General features: G+C 38.5%; 1 protein-coding gene and 1 long non-coding RNA gene across 2 annotated transcripts in view; one reads left to right on the forward strand and one right to left on the reverse strand.

Moving 5' to 3' along the window:
• Positions 1-20,268, reverse strand: part of LOC147375717 (uncharacterized) — a 284,991-nt gene that overhangs the window by 11,902 nt on the left and 252,821 nt on the right. The window lies entirely within an intron of this gene.
• Positions 1-20,268, forward strand: part of CLCA1 (chloride channel accessory 1) — a 34,092-nt gene that overhangs the window by 5,879 nt on the left and 7,945 nt on the right. The window contains exons 2-9 of the mRNA XM_086390928.1: positions 47-187; positions 356-503; positions 2,877-2,982; positions 7,371-7,548; positions 12,942-13,160; positions 13,709-13,936; positions 17,690-17,864; positions 19,690-19,796. Coding sequence (XP_086247054.1) covers positions 47-187; positions 356-503; positions 2,877-2,982; positions 7,371-7,548; positions 12,942-13,160; positions 13,709-13,936; positions 17,690-17,864; positions 19,690-19,796 — 1,302 coding nt within the window. The remainder of the gene's footprint in view (positions 1-46; positions 188-355; positions 504-2,876; positions 2,983-7,370; positions 7,549-12,941; positions 13,161-13,708; positions 13,937-17,689; positions 17,865-19,689; positions 19,797-20,268) is intronic.

Genomic DNA, 20,268 nt, shown 5'->3' on the forward strand with positions numbered 1-20,268 from the left:
ATTAAGCATGCTTCTTTATATTTATTCCCCACCCCCCTGCCCCCAGGATATGGTGACCGATGCATCTCCATATTTGTTTGAGGCTACAGAAAAAAGATTCTATTTCAAAAATGTTGCCATTTTGATTCCTGAAAATTGGAAAACAAAACCTGAATATGTGAAACCCAAACTTGAGACCTACAAAAATGTAAGAACATTAATTTCTTTTTTCAAATTTAATTTTATTTTGTGACTTAGATTCTTTTATCAAAATATTCTAGAATCAAATAAAATTGTTTCAATATAGTCTGCTGTGAATAAGGTCAATTCATTTGCTGAAATTTTGTAATGATGAAAAATTTTTCTTAAATTTCAGGCTGATGTTCTGGTTGCTGAACCTAATCCAACAGGTAATGATGGACCTTATACTGAGCAGATGGGAGGCTGTGGAGAAAAGGGTGATAGAATTTATCTCACTCCTGACTTCCTAGCTGGAAAAAAATCACGTCAATATGGACCACAAGGTATGGGTAGAGATGAAATATTCTGCTATGTAATAATTCAATAATTTTATGTTGCAAATAGATCAACACTAGCATTATCTTTCTGAATGAGAACATAAAAGCCAAATAGACTATTATAGCCTGTTTTTCTCACATAAAACAGATTCAGAATAGTGCATTTTTCAGTTAGAATTATTTCCTTCAGATCCTGCAAATATGTGTGTATAACTATAATATTTTTAATTTTCAGATACTCAGTTATTATCAGATAATAACTCTGATTAAATAGTTTAATTAATGTGACGTTAGGTTCCTATGGTTCTGTGGTAAGACACCTGAACAAACTAAATCTCTTGTCTGCAATTCAGTTATGGCCAAAACATATGGCAGACACATAATGTTTTCAGACTTTAATGTGCGTTCAGATTGTAAATGGATTGTTAAAATAGTTCTGATTCAGTAGGTGTGGGGTAGGACTCGAGAATCTGCATTTTAACAAGCTCCTAGGTGATGCTGATACTGCCTGACTTTGGACCACACTTTGAGTATCAGATAGAATAGCCTTAATGTTCAGCTCTGACAAATACTAACTAAAGAAAAAGTCAACATTTCCTTCACAAAATATCATTTACCATTTTCATATGAACCAAACAGAGCAATCTTTGGATAAAACATTAAAAGAAATCAGCAATGGCTTATATACAATATGTAGTTTTCAAGGATAATCAAGTGTGATTAGTATTAACTAATTAGGTTAACTAACGACTAGGTTTCTTTATTATCTTAAAAATATTAGAACCATTTTAATTTTTTTCATTTAAATAGGCAAGGCAGAGAAAACAAGCAAACAAAAGAGCATTGGTGCCTGCATGTCCCACCCCCAAATACACTAGAGCACTTTTACAGACCTTAACAGAGAGGAGTGTCTAACAAACATACTTCTTTGCTCTTCTTTTACAACATCTCCGTAACAGGAACAGAAAATCCCCAGTGTATGGCTCAATAAATATGTATTGAATTGATTTACTTACCAAATGATTGATTTACTTATCAACCTAAGCTGTTCTTTCCCACTCTGGAGCCCACTCCAGTCATCAAGATCACCATATACAATGCCATTCCTTTATACTCTCTCCTTTTTGTATTCTGACTCCATGACTACTCCCTCACAATCTCCCCCATCTTTAAGAGGCCATCAGTTATTCCCCAGCACCTAGAGCAATCTAAAATCCTTAATGTGAGATATTAGGGTTTTCTTAACCTGCACCTCCTCACTTAATCCTCCAAATTCAGCCTACCTTGGAATTTACATTTCAGAAAAACTGACCGGTACACAAGTCACTAATATTCATCCAAATATAACAAATTTATTAGGACCTTTTAAGTTCTAGACAATATGGGCCAAGACATGACAATGAAGAAGTCATGGTACCTGTTTTCATGGAGACAAGAGTCTATAGTGAGAGACTGGAAAATAAGCAATGGCAATAAAGCATGACAAATTCCATAATGGAATATAATGAAAGTGAAAAAGGAGGGGTACCTGAACTAGTTTGAAGATGTCAGAGAAGGCTTCTATCTGGATATAAGCTTAATTTTGAAAGAAGAGTAGGAGTTATCTCCCAGTCAGAGATAGGGAGACGGTATTCCAAGCAGAGGAAAAATACGTAAAAAAGATCAGAGATGAGCAAGTCATACTGTGTGACTCTAGAAACTAAAAGGGGTTCAGGAATCCATTGTCAATACGGAGTTTTCAAAGTGGGTGGAGAACAGCAAGAAATATGGCTGCAGAGAGGAACAGGGCCTGAATCATCAGGGACCTTGTACGCATGTTGAGAAGTTGGACTTAACCCCAAGCACCGTGGGTAAGTCATTGAAGACTGGAGGCATGGAGCCAGCTGGGTGAGTGTCACAGTAGTTCAGGAGTAAGTGGCAATGAGACTGGAAGGGTGAGAATATGTCACAGCAAAAAGGCAGATGTGGAGTAGGCAGACCTTGAGATCTGTCCACATTTGGGTCATTGGGAAGAAGGACCTTCTTGGCTGCCCTACAGGTCAGCCTGTGCTGACCTCCATCATTACACTTGCAACCCTAAAGATTTTAGCTATCTAAAATGATGTGTGTCATCTGCTAGACCATGAGATGTGTGAGCACAGGGCACTAGTTCTACCTTTGAATAAACAGCTTCCTGGTACTTACTAAGTGCCTAATTAGCACTTGACAATCCAAAATAAGTAGTCATATTTATAGAAATGTACAACTGTCATATCAAATTAAATCTTTAACTTAAAAAAGCAAAGCATAATAATTTTCAGAAGAATTACTTGCTCTGAATTTAAGATGGTAATTGTGCCATTCTTATTGTAATTAGGTGTTTAAAACATTTTTCCACAGGAAGGGCATTTGTCCATGAATGGGCTCATCTACGATGGGGAGTATTTAATGAATATAATAATGACCAGAAATTCTACCTATCCAACAAAAGAAGAAAACCAGTAGTGTATGTATATTTTGATTAATTTTCCTAAACTGTTTTAAATTGTAACCAATTTTGTCTTGAATATTTTTAAAATGCCAGTCTTATCATCATATTTTCCTCTTTCATTCTTAGTGTCTTCTCTTTCAGCTTTTCCCATAAAACTACTACTTTTGTTCACTTTACAAGTGCCTTAGATGAATTCTCTACTCTGCAACTACAAACCATTAGCCTCTTTGTGTGTGTACAACTAGAAGAAACTCACAGGTTCTACATTCAGGATCTCCATCTTCCTGTCTCATAATCAGAGACATAAAGCTTCAGCTCCTTGCAGGTAGAATAGTTATCTGTGTGAACTATATCAGAATGAATGGACCTGAGAGACACTGGGGGAGCTTAGCTGAAAGACAGTCCAAACATCAAAACAAAACAAAATTTCTCCCAATTTGAACAAAACCCTGTATGGTGTCAGTAGAATGCAAACTGAATACTTAGAAAGTACCCTGGCTGCCGTAATTTTACAGGTAAGTTCTTGGACTCAACAGTTTCAGGGAATAAACTGCTTTTGTACAAATATAAAAGATAGGGAGCTTCCCAATTCATTTTAGAGAGTTGGCATAATTCAGATACTAAAACCTGACAGATGGCATGAAAAAGAATTGTGTAGATACAGCTTTCCAAAAAGATTACAAATAAAAGCATAGTAAATTACACCTGGACTAATATTATACAGATATAACAAACACACCAAGGCCAAGAAGGATATCTTCCAGGTATCAGAAAATGCTATGATAATAGGTAAGTAATTAATATAGTATATCGAGAAAAAAAGAAAATTATTCCAGCAGATTCGGAAGGAATTTGATAAGCTTGCACATTTATACCTCAGTTAAAAACAACAGCCTCTTTTAAAAGACTAGAGCTGGGGCAACACCCCTCTTCACTTTTGCTTCTAGTTCTACTCCCATGATGGCTCTTTAAGGAGATGCACTCAGCTTTGGTTTCTTTACTGTCTTTACTCAGCACAGTTTCCAAAGGAAGCTTCATGGAATTCAGAACTCTGCCTTGGCATTCCCTTTCTCCCATAGGAGCATCACTGCTTTCTGCTTTCCCTTTTCTTTATTACACTCAAATTCTGTCATTTGACATTTCTCTCCTCTTATGTCACTTTAGGTATAAAAAGACACTAAGTACCTCCCAGAGCTGTACACAGTCTACTGATTCCTTTGGCTTGTTCCCCGCCACACTATAGAGTCCATTCCCCAGTGTCACTCTGTTGATGCGATCATGTTAGGTGAACCTCTCAAATCTCAGCCCACAGATGACATTCATCCCATCTACCTTTCCCACTTCTTGCTATGCTTCCAGATGGAAACTGTATTCCCCTTGAGAAAAAAGCTGATTAGTATATATTCTTTCTAAGGGATATTCTAGAAATTATACATAATTTTCATCCTTCCACAGATAACATTTTGCAAAACTGACATAATTACCATGTCCTCTTAACAATAAATTTTGTTTTAAAATACAAATAGTATTTATTGTTTATCTACCAATTTTTTATTACTTATAAGGCTCAGAAACAACTACAAAGATGACAGTACTACCCATAATAGAAGGCTTCCTTAATATGAAGCAGAACATCAGTTGAAAGCCAACTGCCTACATAATATTTAGTAGGGAATCACTAAACATTCCCAGGAATATAATAAGAATGGGAACTACTAGAAATTATCATTTTTAGAAAGTTGTAGCCAATGCAATAATGTGTTGGGAAGGTTAAAATAACAGGGGCTCCTAGAAAGAGAGAGAGAAAATTGTTTCTAGGCAGATGATAATGTGATCCACTTTGAAACCCTGAAGGGAAAAAAAGAAATTAAAATTGACAAGGGAAGTCAATAAGGCAACCAGATATATTTGAAGAAAACTCTAAGAAATGTAAAAGTTACATCTGAAGAAAACCACAACACAAAATCCTTCTAAAGAATTTAAAAGAAAATTAAGATTAACAGATATTTTAAATTCATAGAATATGTAAATTCAACCCAAATTAATATATACGTCTTATGAAACTTTAGTCAAAACATTTCTATTTTTACCTCATTTTAAAGACCCTGAGCTTATCCAGTAGATAGCAGCTGCAAACATTTTTGAAAAAGTATAGTAATAAAGGAAAATTTTCTTGTTGAATTTTAAATATACAATAAAGCTACATTAATTAAAACAATGCAAATTAGTAGGCACGAAATAATTTACTATTTGATATAGCTAGAATTATAAATCCACAAGGAAAGACAAGATTTCTTTAGATGTCAGGACAATTTTTAACTATTAATAGACTCTCTTTCAACTGGATAGATTTATTCAATATAAAAAAATAAAACCATGATGAAAACAAGAAGTATATTAATAAATATCATATTCCTAAATGGTGAATGTCTTTCTATGCATTCAAGAGTTGGAAAAAGACATAACTAAAAGAATGATAAATTTGACTACATATAAATTTAAAACTTTTTGCATATAAATCAAACATAAACTAAATTAAAAATAAAAAACAGAAAAAAATGTTTGCAAATATTTAAAAAACAGGCCTTTAAAAGCTTAGCATTATAACAGATAAAAGAAAACAATATAACACCCTAATAGAAAAATAGACACGAGAAAATAATCTATATAAAAGAAGAAATAAAAATGGCCAGTAGAAATGTAAAAATGGTCAGACATTAGTAGTCAAAGAGGTGCAGATTTGACAAAGATGACAATCGTTTATTACCTAGTACTAGTGCCTGTCGGTGGGATTGTTGCAGGAAGGGGGACCCCTTCCAGGGCCCGAAACTGGGCTCTTGTCTACACTTGGAAATGAATTGTCTGAGGAGACACATGTGCTGACAAAGCAAGAGATTTTACTGGGAAAGGGCACCTGGGTGGAGAGCAGTAGGGTAAGGGAACCCAGGAAAACAGCTCTGCCACATGGCTTGGGTTTTATGGTGATGGGATTAGTTTCCGGGTTGTCTTTAGCCAATCATTCTGACTCAGAGTCCTTCCTGGTGGTGCATGCCTTGTTCAGCCAAGATGGATGCCAGAGAGAAGGATTCTGGGAGGTGGTCGGACCTGTGGTATCTCCTTTTGACCTTTCCTGAACTCTTCTGATTGGTGGTGGCTTATTAGTAGTGTTCCTTACCAGGACCTCCTGTCATAAAACAACTCATGCAAATGTTTACTATGGTGTCTGGCCAGGGTGGGCAGTTTCAGTCAGTGTGATTCTCCTAACAGGATGAGTGTTCTCATAGACGGTTATCAGAGAAATAAACTAGAATAACCTTCTTGGAAAGCAATTTGATGACACATATCAAATCTCTAGAATTCTTTCCTATTTCTTGATCTACTAATCTTACGTTTAACAATCCATTTTAAAGGAAATATTAGAATGAGCTCTATCAACAGGCTTTAAAATGTTCAAATTTCTGAATCTGACCATTTATTCTGGATGTCAGTCATAGCAAGCTTGGAAATAGATTCAAAATGTGATGCACCAATTTCATTTATTCACAGAAGTTTTATTTTTAGCACCGAAAAATTCATGGAGGAAAAAAATTAAGTAAATTAGGCTAAATTCACGTTGTAATTTCAAAATGTGAAGTTATTAAAGTCACATTTTGAAAGAATATTATGAATTATAATAATACATTACAATTTAAATGTACTAAAATAAGTTTTATAAGATCAGGCAGTAAAGCTATACATAGAATGTTATGCTGATACATAGAGAAGGAAATGCTTTAGTACATTAACAATAGTTTATCTGAGAGTGGGATATGATTTTTTTCTTCTCTTCTTTATACTCGTCCTATTTTCCAAATTTCCTATGTTCATATGTTTTTTATATACTCAAAAAATAAGATGTGGGGAAAAGTACTCCATTCACAATAGTGACAAACTCATAAGCATATAAATAAAAATCTAAAATATCTATATAAACACACAAGAACTATGGAAAAACTGTATGACATAAACTAGCTGGATCAAAACAAACAAACAAAGAAAAAGTTGTCAGCAAAACTTTTTAGAGAAACAAAAGAGGCTCTTGATTTTCCAGGAATGAGAGGACCAGATTAGGAAGTGCCTTAGGACTTTGATCCTTATTAATTCTTAACAGTGGCTGTAAGACAGCCTTAGCTTTTCTGCTGCATAGAAACACATTCTGATATCATTTTTGGAACCCCTCAGATACTTTCTGGTAAACAAAATTACTCTGATGAGAATTTGATAATTTTAATATTTAAGGTGCTACATGTATTTCTTAAATTATAAAGGGAAATTGTAAACAATGCTGTCTGTAGAAACTGACCAGAGTCCAACATTTTGAAATTATCATTTCACTTAAATATCTAACCTGAATATATCTGCAGATGTTCAGAAGGTTTTACTGGTGAAACTGTAATACAGAAGTGTCAAGGAGGAAGCTGTGTCACTCAACCATGCAAACTTGACAGAAAAACAGGACTGTATGAAGAAGGATGTGAATTCATACCTCATAAGGATCAGAGGGAGAAGGCTTCCATAATGTATTCACAAAGTATTGATACTGTAAGTGCCATGTCCTTTTTCTTCTTTTGTTCTTGACATGAGTTTAGTGAGGTTTTTATCCCAGATGATGCAAGACAGGGTGAAATGTTAGGAAGTCAAGTATCAGTATCAGTTCAGTGGCTCGTTCATGTCCGACTCTTTGCAACCCCATGAACTGCAGCACACCAGGCCTCCCTGTTCATCATCAACTCCCAGAGTTTACCCAAACTCATGTCCATTGAGTTGGTGATGCCATCCAACCATCTCATCCTCTGTCGTCCCCTTATTCTCCTGCCTTCAATCTTTTCCAGCATCAGGGTCTTTTCAAATGAGTGAGCTCTTCACATGAGGTGGCCAAAATACTGGAGTTTCAGCTTCAACATCAGTCCTTTCAATGAACACCCAGGACTGATTTCCCTTAGGATGGACTGGTTGGACCTCCTTGCAGTCCAAGGGACTCTCAAGAGTCTTCTCCAACACCACAGTTCAAAAGCATCAATTCTTCAGCACTCAGCGTTCTTCACAGTCCAACTCTCACATCCATACATCTGGATAAACCATAGCCTGACTAGATGGACCTTTGTTGACAAAGTAATGTCTCTGCTTTTTAATATGATGTCTAGGTTGATCATAACTTTCCTTCCAAGGAGTATGCATCTTTTAATTTCATGGCTGTAATCACCATCTGCAGTGATTTTGAAGGCCAAAAAAATAAAGTCAGCCACTGTTTCCCCATCTATTTGCCATGAAGTGATGGGACCGGATGCCATGATCTTAGTTTTCTGAATGCTGAGCTTTAAGCCAACTTTCTCACTCTCCTCTTTCACCTTCATCAAGAGGCTAGTTCCTCTTCACTTTCTGCCATAAGGGTGGTGTCATCTGTGTATCTGAGATCATTGATATTTCTCCCGGCAATCTTGATTCCAGCTTGTGCTTCTTCCAGTCCAGCGTTTCTCATGATGTGCTCTGCATAGAAGTTAAATAAGCAGGGTGACAATATACAGCCTTGACGTACTCCTTTTCCTATTTGGAACCAGTCTGTTGTTCCATGTCCAGTTCTAACTGTTGCTTCCTGACCTGCATACACGTTTCTCAGGAGGCAGGTCAGGTGGTCTGGTATTCCCATCTCTTTCAGAATTTTCCACAGTTTATTGTGATCCACACAGTCAAAGGCTTTGGCATAGTCAATAAAGCAGAAATAGATGTTTTTCTGGAATTCTCTTGCTTTTTCCATGATCCAGCAGATGTTGGCAACTTGATCTCTGGTTCCTCTGCCTTTTTGAAAACCAGTTTGAACATCTGGAAGTTTATAGTTCACGTATTGCCTGGCTTGGAGAATTTTGAGCATTACTTTACTAGCGTGTGAGATGAGTGCAATTGTGCGGTAGTTTGAGCATTCTTTGGCATTGCCTTTCTTTGGGATTGGAATGAAACTGACCTTTTCCAGTCCTGTGGCCACTGTTGAGTCTTCCAAATTTGCTGACATATTGAGTGAAGCACTTTCACAGCATCATCTTTTAGGATTTTAAATAGTTAAACAAGAATTCCATCACCTCCACTAGCTTTGTTCGTAGTGATACTTCCTAAGGCCCACTTGACTTCGCATTCCAGGATGTCTGGCTCTAGGTCAGTGATCACACCTTCGTGATTATCTGGGTTATGAAGATCTTTTTTGTATAGTTCTTCTGTGTATTCTTGCTACCTCTTCTTAATATCTTCTGTTTCTGTTAGGTCCATACCATTTCTGTCCTTTATTGAGCCCATCTTTGCATGAAATGTTCCCTTGGTATCTCTAATTTTTTTGAAGAGATCTCTAGTCTTTCCCTCTGTTGTTCTCTCTCTTTCTTTGCATTGATCGCTGAGGAAGGCTTTCTTACCTCTCCTTGCTATTCTTTGGAACTTTGCATTCAAATGGGTATATTTTTCCTTTTCTCCTTTGCTTTTCGCTTCTCTTCTTTTCACAGCTATCTGTAAGGCCTCCTCAGACAGCTGTTTTGACTTTTTTCATTTCTTTTTCTTGGGGATGGTCTTGATCCGTTTCCTGTACAATGTCACAAACCTCCATCCATAGTTCATCAGGCACTCTGTTTATCAGATCTAGCCCTTAAATCTATTTCAAGTCAAGTCAAGTAAGAGTGAGCAGCTTTTCTCTATTGGACAAGACAGGAGAACATAATCAGGAATAAAGTCCTATCTTCCCCAGACCCCTTGCTTAGTTTTTTTGTTTGTTTGTTTAGTTGCTTTTTTTTTTTTTTTTTGCTTCTCCAACTTCTCTCTTCCACTAGCTTTTAGCTTAATGACTTAGAACTACTTCAAATATCCTTAAAGACAGACAAGCACAAGAGTTGGTTAAATAAGAAATTCATCCGGGGGATCAGGTACTTTTTTTTGTGAGTAATAAGGACATGATCAGTAACCTTTAACTTTCAGAGATTTTTCAGCCTGCATATTTGTTTTTGGTTGTTAACTAAAATTTTCTATCTTTTTAAGAATGTTGGTGCCATTAGGGAGTTTTTACATAATTTTAATAGCTTTAAGTAGTTTTAAAATACTGATCTTCCTCCATCCCATTGTAAGTTGGAGATGCATTTAATATACCTCACCTACCAAACATCTTAACTTAGCCCAGCCTGCCTCATGTATCCTCAGAACATTTACATTAATTTCTGGGCAAAATCATCTACCATAAAATCTGTGGTATAATAAGGTGTTGAATGTGTCCTGTAATTTATTGAATACGGTACAGAAGTAAAAAGACAGAATGGCTGTAAGTACATTAGTTATTTACCCTCACAATCATCTGGTTCACTAGAAGCTACGTACAGCTCAATGCCACTAGCCACCATCACCAGAGAGTATCATACTGCATGCCACAACCCAGGAAAAGATCAAAATTCAAAATCTGAAGTACGGTTTCTACTGAACGTGTATTGCTTTTGTACCATAATAAAGTCAAAAAATTGAAAGTTCAACCATTGTAAGTCAGCGATCATCTGCATTTCTTAAAAATTTTTTAAATGACCACTGCTCATAAAATAAACTTGACAAATTATCTTTATTAATGCCAAACATATACATCAGCAAATTTGCACAAACTAAGATAAATCCATCAGTTAAGTGACTTCAGTGCAGAATGTCTCTTATCTTCCCAGTCTTTTACACAAAATTATGTTTTCTTTTTGGATAAGAGTGTAGTAACTTGCAAGGGTCTATCTATAACAATAAAGTGAAAGTGAAGGTTGCTCAGTCATGTCCTATTCTTTGTTATCCCATGGACTGTAAAGTTCATGGAATTCTCCAGGCCAGAATACTGGAGTGGGTAACCTTTCCCTTCTCCAGGGGATCTTCCCAACCAGGGATCTAACCCAGGTCCCCACACTGCAGGTAGATTCTTTACCAGCTGAGCCACAAGGGAAGCCCTAACAAAGATAAGCTTTTAAAATGTGATTCACTAAGGCCATCCTTCAGTCTGGCTTTGTAGTTTATTTCCAGGATAATTCAGCAACTTCCAAAGGGGGGACTAGATTGTTTTAAATTAGTCACAGTTAAAGTTGATGCACAGTCAGGTTTGGGAGCCTCTGCTTGGGGTTTACAAAAAAGCATTTTAGGTTCCCTTGCTAAAAAGTAGCTATAATGATAATACAGAAAGTGAAACTGTTAGTTGCTCAGTTGTGTCTGACTCTTTGCGAATCCATGGACTATAGCCCACCAGCCTGTTCTGTCCAAGGAATTCTCTAGTCAAGAATACTGGAGTGGTTTGCCATTTCCTACTCTAGGGATGATCATATGGAAACACTGCCAAAACAATCTGAAAAATACAAATAAAGAGAAAAATAAATGTTTTCCAGCTAATGATGACTTTTTACATTACTTGAATCCCAGATATTTAGGATTTTTAATTGAATATAATACTGTAAAGTCACTGAGAGGAAGAATTAGTTTATACCTTTTTTGTGTACTAAGCCTCCTTTTTAAATCCCCCAAATAAGGAAATGGCAACCCACTCCAGTACTCTTGCCTGGAAGAAAGGGGAAGACACTATCATTTATTGGCTGTGTTTGTATTGTCTATTGCATATGTTCTCCTATAGTTCTTGCCTAACAACTACTGCCATTCTGTAGATTTTAAAAACCACTGACGTACAGATTGGTAAATGTTATTAAAAATAACAACAACAAACTTACATCGAGCTTTTATGTTATATCAGATATAGGGCTAAGTTTTGAGGAAGCAAATTTAATGAGACAGGGTTCTGTCATAGATTAATTTTCATCCATCAGTAAGTACACTATAATGTTAAAGGGGCCTTATTTAAATTTCTTATAGGGTACTTTGAGGTCACAAGGTTGAGTGGAAATTCTTTGCAGAAAGTGTATGAAATGAGAAAACATTTTGAAAATAACTTTTGGGGCTGAAACATGAAGGTAGAGTTCACAAGGCAGAAGACATAGGAAGAACTCCTCAACATAGTGGGAATGGTGAGCAGACACAGAGATATATAAACAGTCTGGCAACCTTGAGCACTTATAGGCTGCAATAGGGAAAATTAGAGCCTTGGGATGCACAGCCAGAGCAAGGATAGAGAGTGAAGTGAAGTAGTCTGGATTGTAGTGTGTGAGCAATGATGAGCCGCAAAAAGATATTAAGTACAGGAATAAGAAGGACTATGTTCCTGGCAAGTGTGGAGTAGAGCAGTATGGAAAAGTCAGATAGGAGACTCCAGTAGTTGAGGGAGGGACCATGAGGGCTTGAATGATGGACATTCCATTGGAGAAGGAAAAAAGACAATGTCCTGGAGAGAGAGTGAAGTGTATTGATGGTGTTATTTTGCAGAGGGAAGAAGGAAGGAAAAGCGTTTCCTGATTTAGGTAACTGAATAGATAGTGGTGACATCAAGTTAGGAAATGCTTGGTGATGAAGAGGAGCAGAGTCAAAGGAAAGGTGATGTGTTCAGTTATGAACACCTGAGGTGGAAGATCCTGTGGGACATCCAATTGGATTTTGGAGAGAGCTGGAATGTTGGGTATTGAAAGTTGAAACAAGGTATTTTTAAATCACTGGAAACTAAGAAAGTGAGCAGTAAGTGAAGGAATGGAGAGAGAAAATGGTACCAGGGGAGAAATGTTGAGATATAGGTGGCTTGAGGATACTGGTGATTGCTTGCAATGGAAAATTTGAGAAATAGAAGGGAAGCTAAGAACAAGTAAATAGATTCTTGAGGAGCACAAAGGGTCCAATGACGTCAAAGACATGTTTTGAGATAGAAGCTCTGAATTTTCACTGTGATTTTCCCCAAGGCAGACTGAGAAGGAGGTCATGTAAATGTAAATCTACACTTAGAATATTTTAGTCAAATTATTAACAATTTTAACAAGTATTTACTGTTATCTGTATCATTTTACTGACAATTTTAGGTGGTTGAATTCTGTACAGAAAAAAACCACAATAGAGAAGCCCCAAACGAGCAAAACAAAAAATGCAATCACCGGAGCACATGGGAAGTGATCCAAGATTCAGAGGATTTTAAGACAACAACTCCTATGACAACACAGCCACCCAGTCCCACCTTCTCATTGCTGCAGATCGGACAAAGAATTGTGTGTTTAGTCCTTGATAAGTCTGGAAGCATGACAGTAAGTTCAGTGGGTCTTGGTCTTCTGGATGCTCATCTCATATTTCTATATGATATGATCTAGACCACATCTTGGAACTGGCTGTGAATAAACACAACCCCAAAGGTCAGAACAGTTACAAGCATAATATTTACATCAAAAAAGGCCACCTTCACTTTATTCAACACAAATTCAGCATCAAGTGTCTCATTTGCCAAATAGCTTTCAATTTGTGAGCAAAGATCTGATGAACTATATAAAATTAACCTTTTTTATGTTTTCCTGACAATATGTATATTTATAAAACTATTTCTAGGACATTGAACTAATGAACTAAAGCCAAACCTGGATTTAGCTTTTAGAGTTATTTATACAAAAGCCCTGAAATTGTATTCAAATATACTGCTAAATATAAAGGAGAAATTTTCCTCCATAGAAGGATATGCCTTGCATAAGCTTGTTGTTATTTACTCTGCACCGAGGCACCTACTTCCAAATTCCCTCTGTTCTGTTGTCAGTCTGCCGGTCCAAACCTAACCTGACTGCTTTTCTTCTCCTTTTCCATTTAGATTGGTAACCGCCTTAAGCGACTGAATCAAGCAGGCAAACTCTTCCTTCTGCAGACGATTGAGCAAGGGTCCTGGGTCGGGATGGTGACGTTTGACAGTGCTGCCTATGTACAAAGTGAACTTGTACAGATAAACAGTGCCACTGAAAGAGACACGCTTACCAAAAGCTTACCCACAACAGCCTCAGGAGGAACATCCATCTGCTCTGGGCTTCGATCAGCATTCACTGTGAGACAAGTTCCCCTATCATGGTTTGCCAATGTTTACAATTTATGTCTCCTAAGAAATTACCTTTTCCAGTATTTCTATGCATGCCTCATGTTTAGCTGAATTAGACAACCAAGGGCAGAGCAATGGTCCAAATGATGCAGTAACACAGGCCCCCAAAACTGTTAACTAATTCATTCATGCTTTTGTGTTTTTCTGCATCTGTGCATTCATGCTTTTCTGCTTTCATCTGAAACATTCATGGTGTTACTTCTACATGCCGGGCATTGCAATGTGCCAGGCATTAAGAGTACCATGAGGGCCAAACATACCACACCTGCTGTCATGGAGCTTAAAATCTTACTGGGGGAAGATTCTTTAACCTCGTAGTCACATAAATAAGTGTATAATCATACACTAATGCATGCTATGATGAAAGGTACACAGGGATATAAGAGAATATCTTCTCTGAAGAAAAAAGTAAACTTAGAGTTATGGTTAAATTTTGAAGTAGATTAACATTCCAAACTTTTGGGTATATAAGACCTCCTTTTGGGCAAGCAAATGGTTTAAGTTTGAAATAGGAGGGCTTAGAACTGCGAGTCTAATTGTATTAGGGATGTATCCAAAGATCCCATCTGATCATCCAATCATGTCACCCCTCTACTTATGTCTCAATCTCTCCCCATTTTCAACAAAGCTAAGTAAAATTTTTCAATCTAATATTTAATTTATTTTATAATATAGCCATTACCTACCTTTCCAGGCTTAAGCACCTGGGACTCTCTTCCAGATATTTATGCTTAAGCAAATTAGATTACCTGTCCTTTGCCAGCAGTTTGCACACTTTTGCCCAGCCAGTTCCCTATTTAATTTTTCATCCCTCCTTGCTATCTCTAATCATACTCTTCCTCCACATATCCATCACAGACACTATTTCTTGATGTCTTTCCTGATCCTTTCAACTGTATAGTTTCTCTTTCTGAATGCTATGAACTTGTTTTCTACTTTTAAAACTATCTCAAGAGTTTTAGCTCTTCTGTCTTCTTTCCTGTCATGTCCTTTGCTCAAACAAAACTTGTTCCGAGATATGAATTATCTTTTAACTTCTGGTACAATATCTTTTATATAGGAGGTTCTCAATAAATAAAATTAAATTGAGCTATTTGATTATATCAGATGCTTAAATGATCCAAACATAAACTATGATATTCTATATTTATTAGGGGCTATTTAGTCCCATGAAATAAATAATAGGAGGCTGAGAGAAGCTGGCTGGTCTAAGGTCTCAGAATCTCTGCAGTGTTTTGGGAAAGTCTACCTTCTGTCTGCTTGGGGCGCAACACATCAATGGGGCTATTCCCAATTTCCAAGCAGCAGCAGGAATATTTAGTTTTCAGCTCACGTGTTTCATGTTGACAGTGGACTCAAGCATTCCCTCATATGCAGTCTGACCCTCTGGCCCTTTTATTCCACTTTGAAGATCAGTTCCCTAGAAGTGGATTTTATTGCATACACAGTCAGCTTCACAACCTTTCTCCAGATGCCTTTGTGCACCTGGGTTCTCTTACCTCTGCCACTCACCCACACATTTTGATTAAAGAAGCAAGTAAGGGAGGGAAACTGACACTGAAATCACTGACATGTCTACGGAACTCATGGTATACAAAACGCGAGGGGAAATGACTGATACCAGATGGCCTGATGGTGACGAGGGAAGTTCTGGTTCTGCATTTCCTACTTCAGTGGGTGAGACAGTATGTGAGGCACACAGTTGGAATTTAGATGCTCCTCCTGCCCTACAGAGCCCAGGTATGGGGTGGGAGGAGGTTGTGTGTGGCCACAGGGTGATGAGGCAAAGGGCCTTGGATCCTGCCCTGTCTCAAGTTCCCTGCTGGCCCCTGGTGAGGACCCTGCTCAAGTATGGCAGTGGTGTCTGTTGAGCTGGGGCCACTGGACTTTACTTGTTTTCTTAGCTTGTTCAGTGCCCATTGGTTTTCTACCAGCTGACTCACCACACTCTGGCTCTCAATGCTGGAGCACAGCCCTGAGCACCCCATGTCCTGCATCTAGCTCTTGGGAGGTTGCACACCCCTTAGCTTCTGGGACAAGATAAATTGTCCTCTTGCCTGCCAATTCTCAAGTCAGCTGATTTCCATTTTCCCTATGGATACTTGCAGACTTCTGCATGTTTTCCATGACACACAACAATGATGGGGAGTGAGACAAGGGAATCCAAATTGAGCCCTTCCTCTGGCCTCTCAGGGGCTTCTCTGGTGGCTCAGATAGTAAGGAATCTGCCTGCAATGCAGGAGACCTGGGTTCAATCCCTGGGTTGTAAAGATCCCTAGGAGAAGGAAATGGCAACGCACTCCAGTATACTGGCCTGGAGAATCCCAAGGACAGAGCAGCCTGGTGGGCTTCAGTCCATAGAGTCACAAAGAGTCAGACATGACTGAGTGAGCCCTGCAGCTTGGTCAGACTGAGGTCTCAACCACAGCTGACAGGCTCCTGGGCTCCTGGGCTCCAGGCTTCCTCACATGACAGCAATCAGAGTTCTGCCTTCATCCTTTGTGGAGCAGCCCCCTCTAAAAAGGAGTGGGGCAGAAGTCTCCTCTGCTTTCAGCTCTTTTAATCTACATCAAGTTTCTTCCCTTCCTGAGAGTCTGGTCCAGAGATTGGAGTTACTTAGAATTACTTGTTTCCTCTACGTCTGAGTCTCCCTTCCTCTTTTTAAGGGAAGGTGAACTTTTGCCTTCCTCTTCATAAACATTATGATTTTTATCTGATTTTCCTTCTTACCCAATATTGGCACAAGGTATAACTTCTCTATATCACATAAAAAACATAATCTGTGTCTACCAGACACAGATTATCTATGTTGAGACATAGGTGTCATAAGACAGCTAGGAACTAGGGATTAATAAGAACAAAATGTTTTGCTTTCATCAGAGGGGATGTTAAAAATTTTAATAAGTCATGTGAACTGCTGCTGCTGCTGCTAAGTCGCTTCAGTCGTGTCCAACTCTGTGGGACCCCATAGATGGCAGCCCACCAGGCTCCCCCGTCCCTGGGATCCTCCAGCCAAGAACACTGGAGTGGGTTGCCATTTCCTTCTCCAATGCATGAAAGTGAAAAGTGAAAGTGAAGTCGCTCAGTCGTGTCTGACTCTTAGTGACCCCATGGACTGCAGCCTACCAGGCTCTTCCATCCATGGGATTTTCCAGGCAAGAGTACTGGAGTGGGGTGCCATTGCCTTCTCCATATGTGACCTGAGAACTGACCAATCAGAATCAAGGCCAGCCATGAACAGCTGGAATGGTAAGACTGATGAATACCAGGCAAGCTAAAATCTGCCATGAGTCTAATATGATAATAGTAATATATTAGTCCCCATTATTATCCCTATTAAATGAAGATGGTTTCTGAAGTCATCTGGGAACCTCTGAAAGCCTGTCAAGGAGACATCATGTGAAGGAAAGTAGAAAACCCTTCTTTTCTGTGTCCCTAGAGCTGTCCATCCCTGGGACTGCCCTGTATCCCACCTTACTGAGCCTTCTCTGCAACAGGCTAACCGAGGAAAAAAATCACTGTCAAGTTCCATGAATCTTGCTGATTTATAATTGTATCATTGCAAGACAGAGATATTTGACCATTCCCAGACACTTTTGTTTATTCCCTCTAGAATTTCTCTTCTCGTTCCCTTTAATTGCAATTTTCCCAATACTTTGGCTACCCTGAGTGTGACAACTCATGCCTGAATTATGTCCTTAGGTGATTAAGAAGAAATATCCAACAGATGGAGCTGAAATCATCTTACTGACCGATGGGGAGGACAACACTATAAGTGCATGCTTTGACGAGGTGAAGCAAAGCGGAGCCATCATCCACACAGTCGCCCTGGGGCCATCTGCAGCACAGGAACTAGAGGAGATGTCAAAAATGACAGGTGAAGGGTGACCTGCTGAGTCCCACTGTATTTTCTCTTCCACTGGACTTTGAGCTCCAGTGCACTGGGGAGTAGGGGAAGGGTAGGGCGAGGAGATATGGGGTTATCTTACTGAGCAATCAGCTGCCCTTACCCCCAGATGACTTTAGAATCGGCTCGACTCATTTATTCTAATGCCTTGTTTCTAGGATTAGGGCAGTCTGGAGAAGATGGGACCAGCACACCATTTGGGACTCTCTTCCCAGACACCTTATAAAGATTGGAAAGAATCTAATAGGTTAACTAGGAGCTTCTATTCTAACCTAGTGAATAGGTTAACTATTCACTTCCAGTTGGCAGCTGACCAAGAGACCCTGGGGAGACAGAGGACAAGCCACTAACTATATAATACCATGATACAAGTGCTCTGTTAGTAATAGAGGGTACAGTGAGCACGAAGAAGGGAGCCTAGACTTCATCTGGAGAAGAAGTGTACAGGAAGGTGACATCTGAACTGGGACGTGAACAAGAAGTGCAGGGGAAAAACAAAGTGCCTGCCGAACCACACAGAAGGCCACTCTGAAAATATAGAATGTAATGCAGTTTCTTTGTAAAACATTCATACATTGTGCTTCACCTTCCATACGCACATGGTTAAAATAGATCCCACCTGAACTATTCTTCAGCAGAGTGGGTTTTTATTAGTTTAAATTTGTTTAACCTAGGGCCAGAATTATGGATATCAATTGCTGAGTTGTCCTCTGAGTCAGCTAAAACAACAGACTGTTTGCTTCTAACAGTGTTTGTCTTATGCCGGGATTCCTAGAAGCAGAGCCTGAGAAAGGGATTTGGGTCCATGTGGTTTACAGAGGGAGAGCTCTCAGGTAAAAGGGGCAGTAGGGACTAAGATCAGGCAGGGGAAGCTAAGCACAGATGTGAATTAGGAGGCCAGCTGAAGCCTGCCCTCACAGGAGGCTCTGGATCTAGAACTGCAAAACAGATTTGGTCCAGTCTTCAAAGACAGACCATTGTACCACTGTGTCCATCAGTCAGTGGTTAAAAAATGTCAGGGCAGGGCAGGGGTGAGTGGGGCATGCTGTTCTTTAGCTAGGGTGGCCCCATTTTGTAAGGCAATTTTCTGAAAAGGAGGCAGCTATATGCTGTTTGGCTAACACTCAGAGCTGCTGGGGAGAGATGCGTTAGTCTAGATAAGGGGATCTGGGTGAGGCACCAACAGGATGACCAAAACACTCTCCTCAGATTTTAGATGTCACTAAGAGTTTAAAAGTGCCTTAACATCAACTACCTTAGGTACACCTGTTCTAAATAGGTGTAGATTACATGGCTGGTATATCATCTCATGTTTACTACATATAATACTTTTCTATAACCATCACTTGTCAGTTATTTCTTGCTGCTGTAACATACACATTTTTTCTGATTTAAGAGAAAACTTGAAAGTCAAGCTTGCTAAGATTATGTGTAAAATAAGAATAAATCAATACGCTTGCAGTGAGGCTTAATGGCTCATATGAAAGTGCGTGACCTTTAAAACACAAGATTTATATTACTAGTTTTGGTCTATGGGGGATTCTTAATTGCTTTGCAGAGGGCTGAAGTAGCCAAATGACGATGTTGCTGAAGGATTTGTTTAGTAGGATTAAAATATTATTACTAGTATCAGCTTCTGAGTTAATCTGGACACCTATTTAATGTTAATCTATTAATATTAATGTTTAATAGCACAAAAGAGTAAGTACTTTGTGTATTTTATCTTAACAATTGCTAAAATGTTGCAAATATTTGTTTTCTAGAAAATAACTTCGATAACATAATTGCATTCTAGGAGGTTTGCAGACATATGCTTCAGATCAGGTTCAGAACAATGGTCTCGTGGATGCTTTCGCGGCCCTTTCATCAGGAAACAAAGCTGTCTCCCAGCGCTCCATTCAGGTCAGAGTTCCTCCTCAGTTTTTCATGTTTATTAAAAACCATAGCCAAGATAGGGAGTTTCATGGTTATGCGTTTTAAGTCCACATTCCCCTAGTAATAAATTAACATAGAAGCTTCAGCCTGATATTAGCCATTATTTCTAAACTGCAACACTATTCCTTTAAACAAGGCAATCAGTGCTTCTAATTTGGAAACAATACTAAGTGACTTCCTCTTAGAAACCATCAACATAAAATGTAATGGGTCCAAGAATTCTTTTTTAACATATGTTAACAAGCATCCATAGCAATATAATTGGCCCAGAATTTTCTTCAGAGTAGATTATCTCAGTATAAATTATCTGGAACAACTGTTCAGGGATTACTTGGTCTCTTTTTCCATTACCTCAAATTCCTGGTATTTGTCAAGATTTTCCTATAAAGAGTGGAAAGTGATTTGTACTGTGAAAAGCCCACGTGGTCAGTCCAGTCAC

This window comes from Bos grunniens, chromosome 3 (genome assembly GCF_055505025.1).
Source record: "Bos grunniens cultivar Pamir isolate PY7600 chromosome 3, Bosgru_T2T1.0, whole genome shotgun sequence".
Taxonomy (NCBI): Eukaryota; Metazoa; Chordata; class Mammalia; order Artiodactyla; family Bovidae; genus Bos; species Bos grunniens.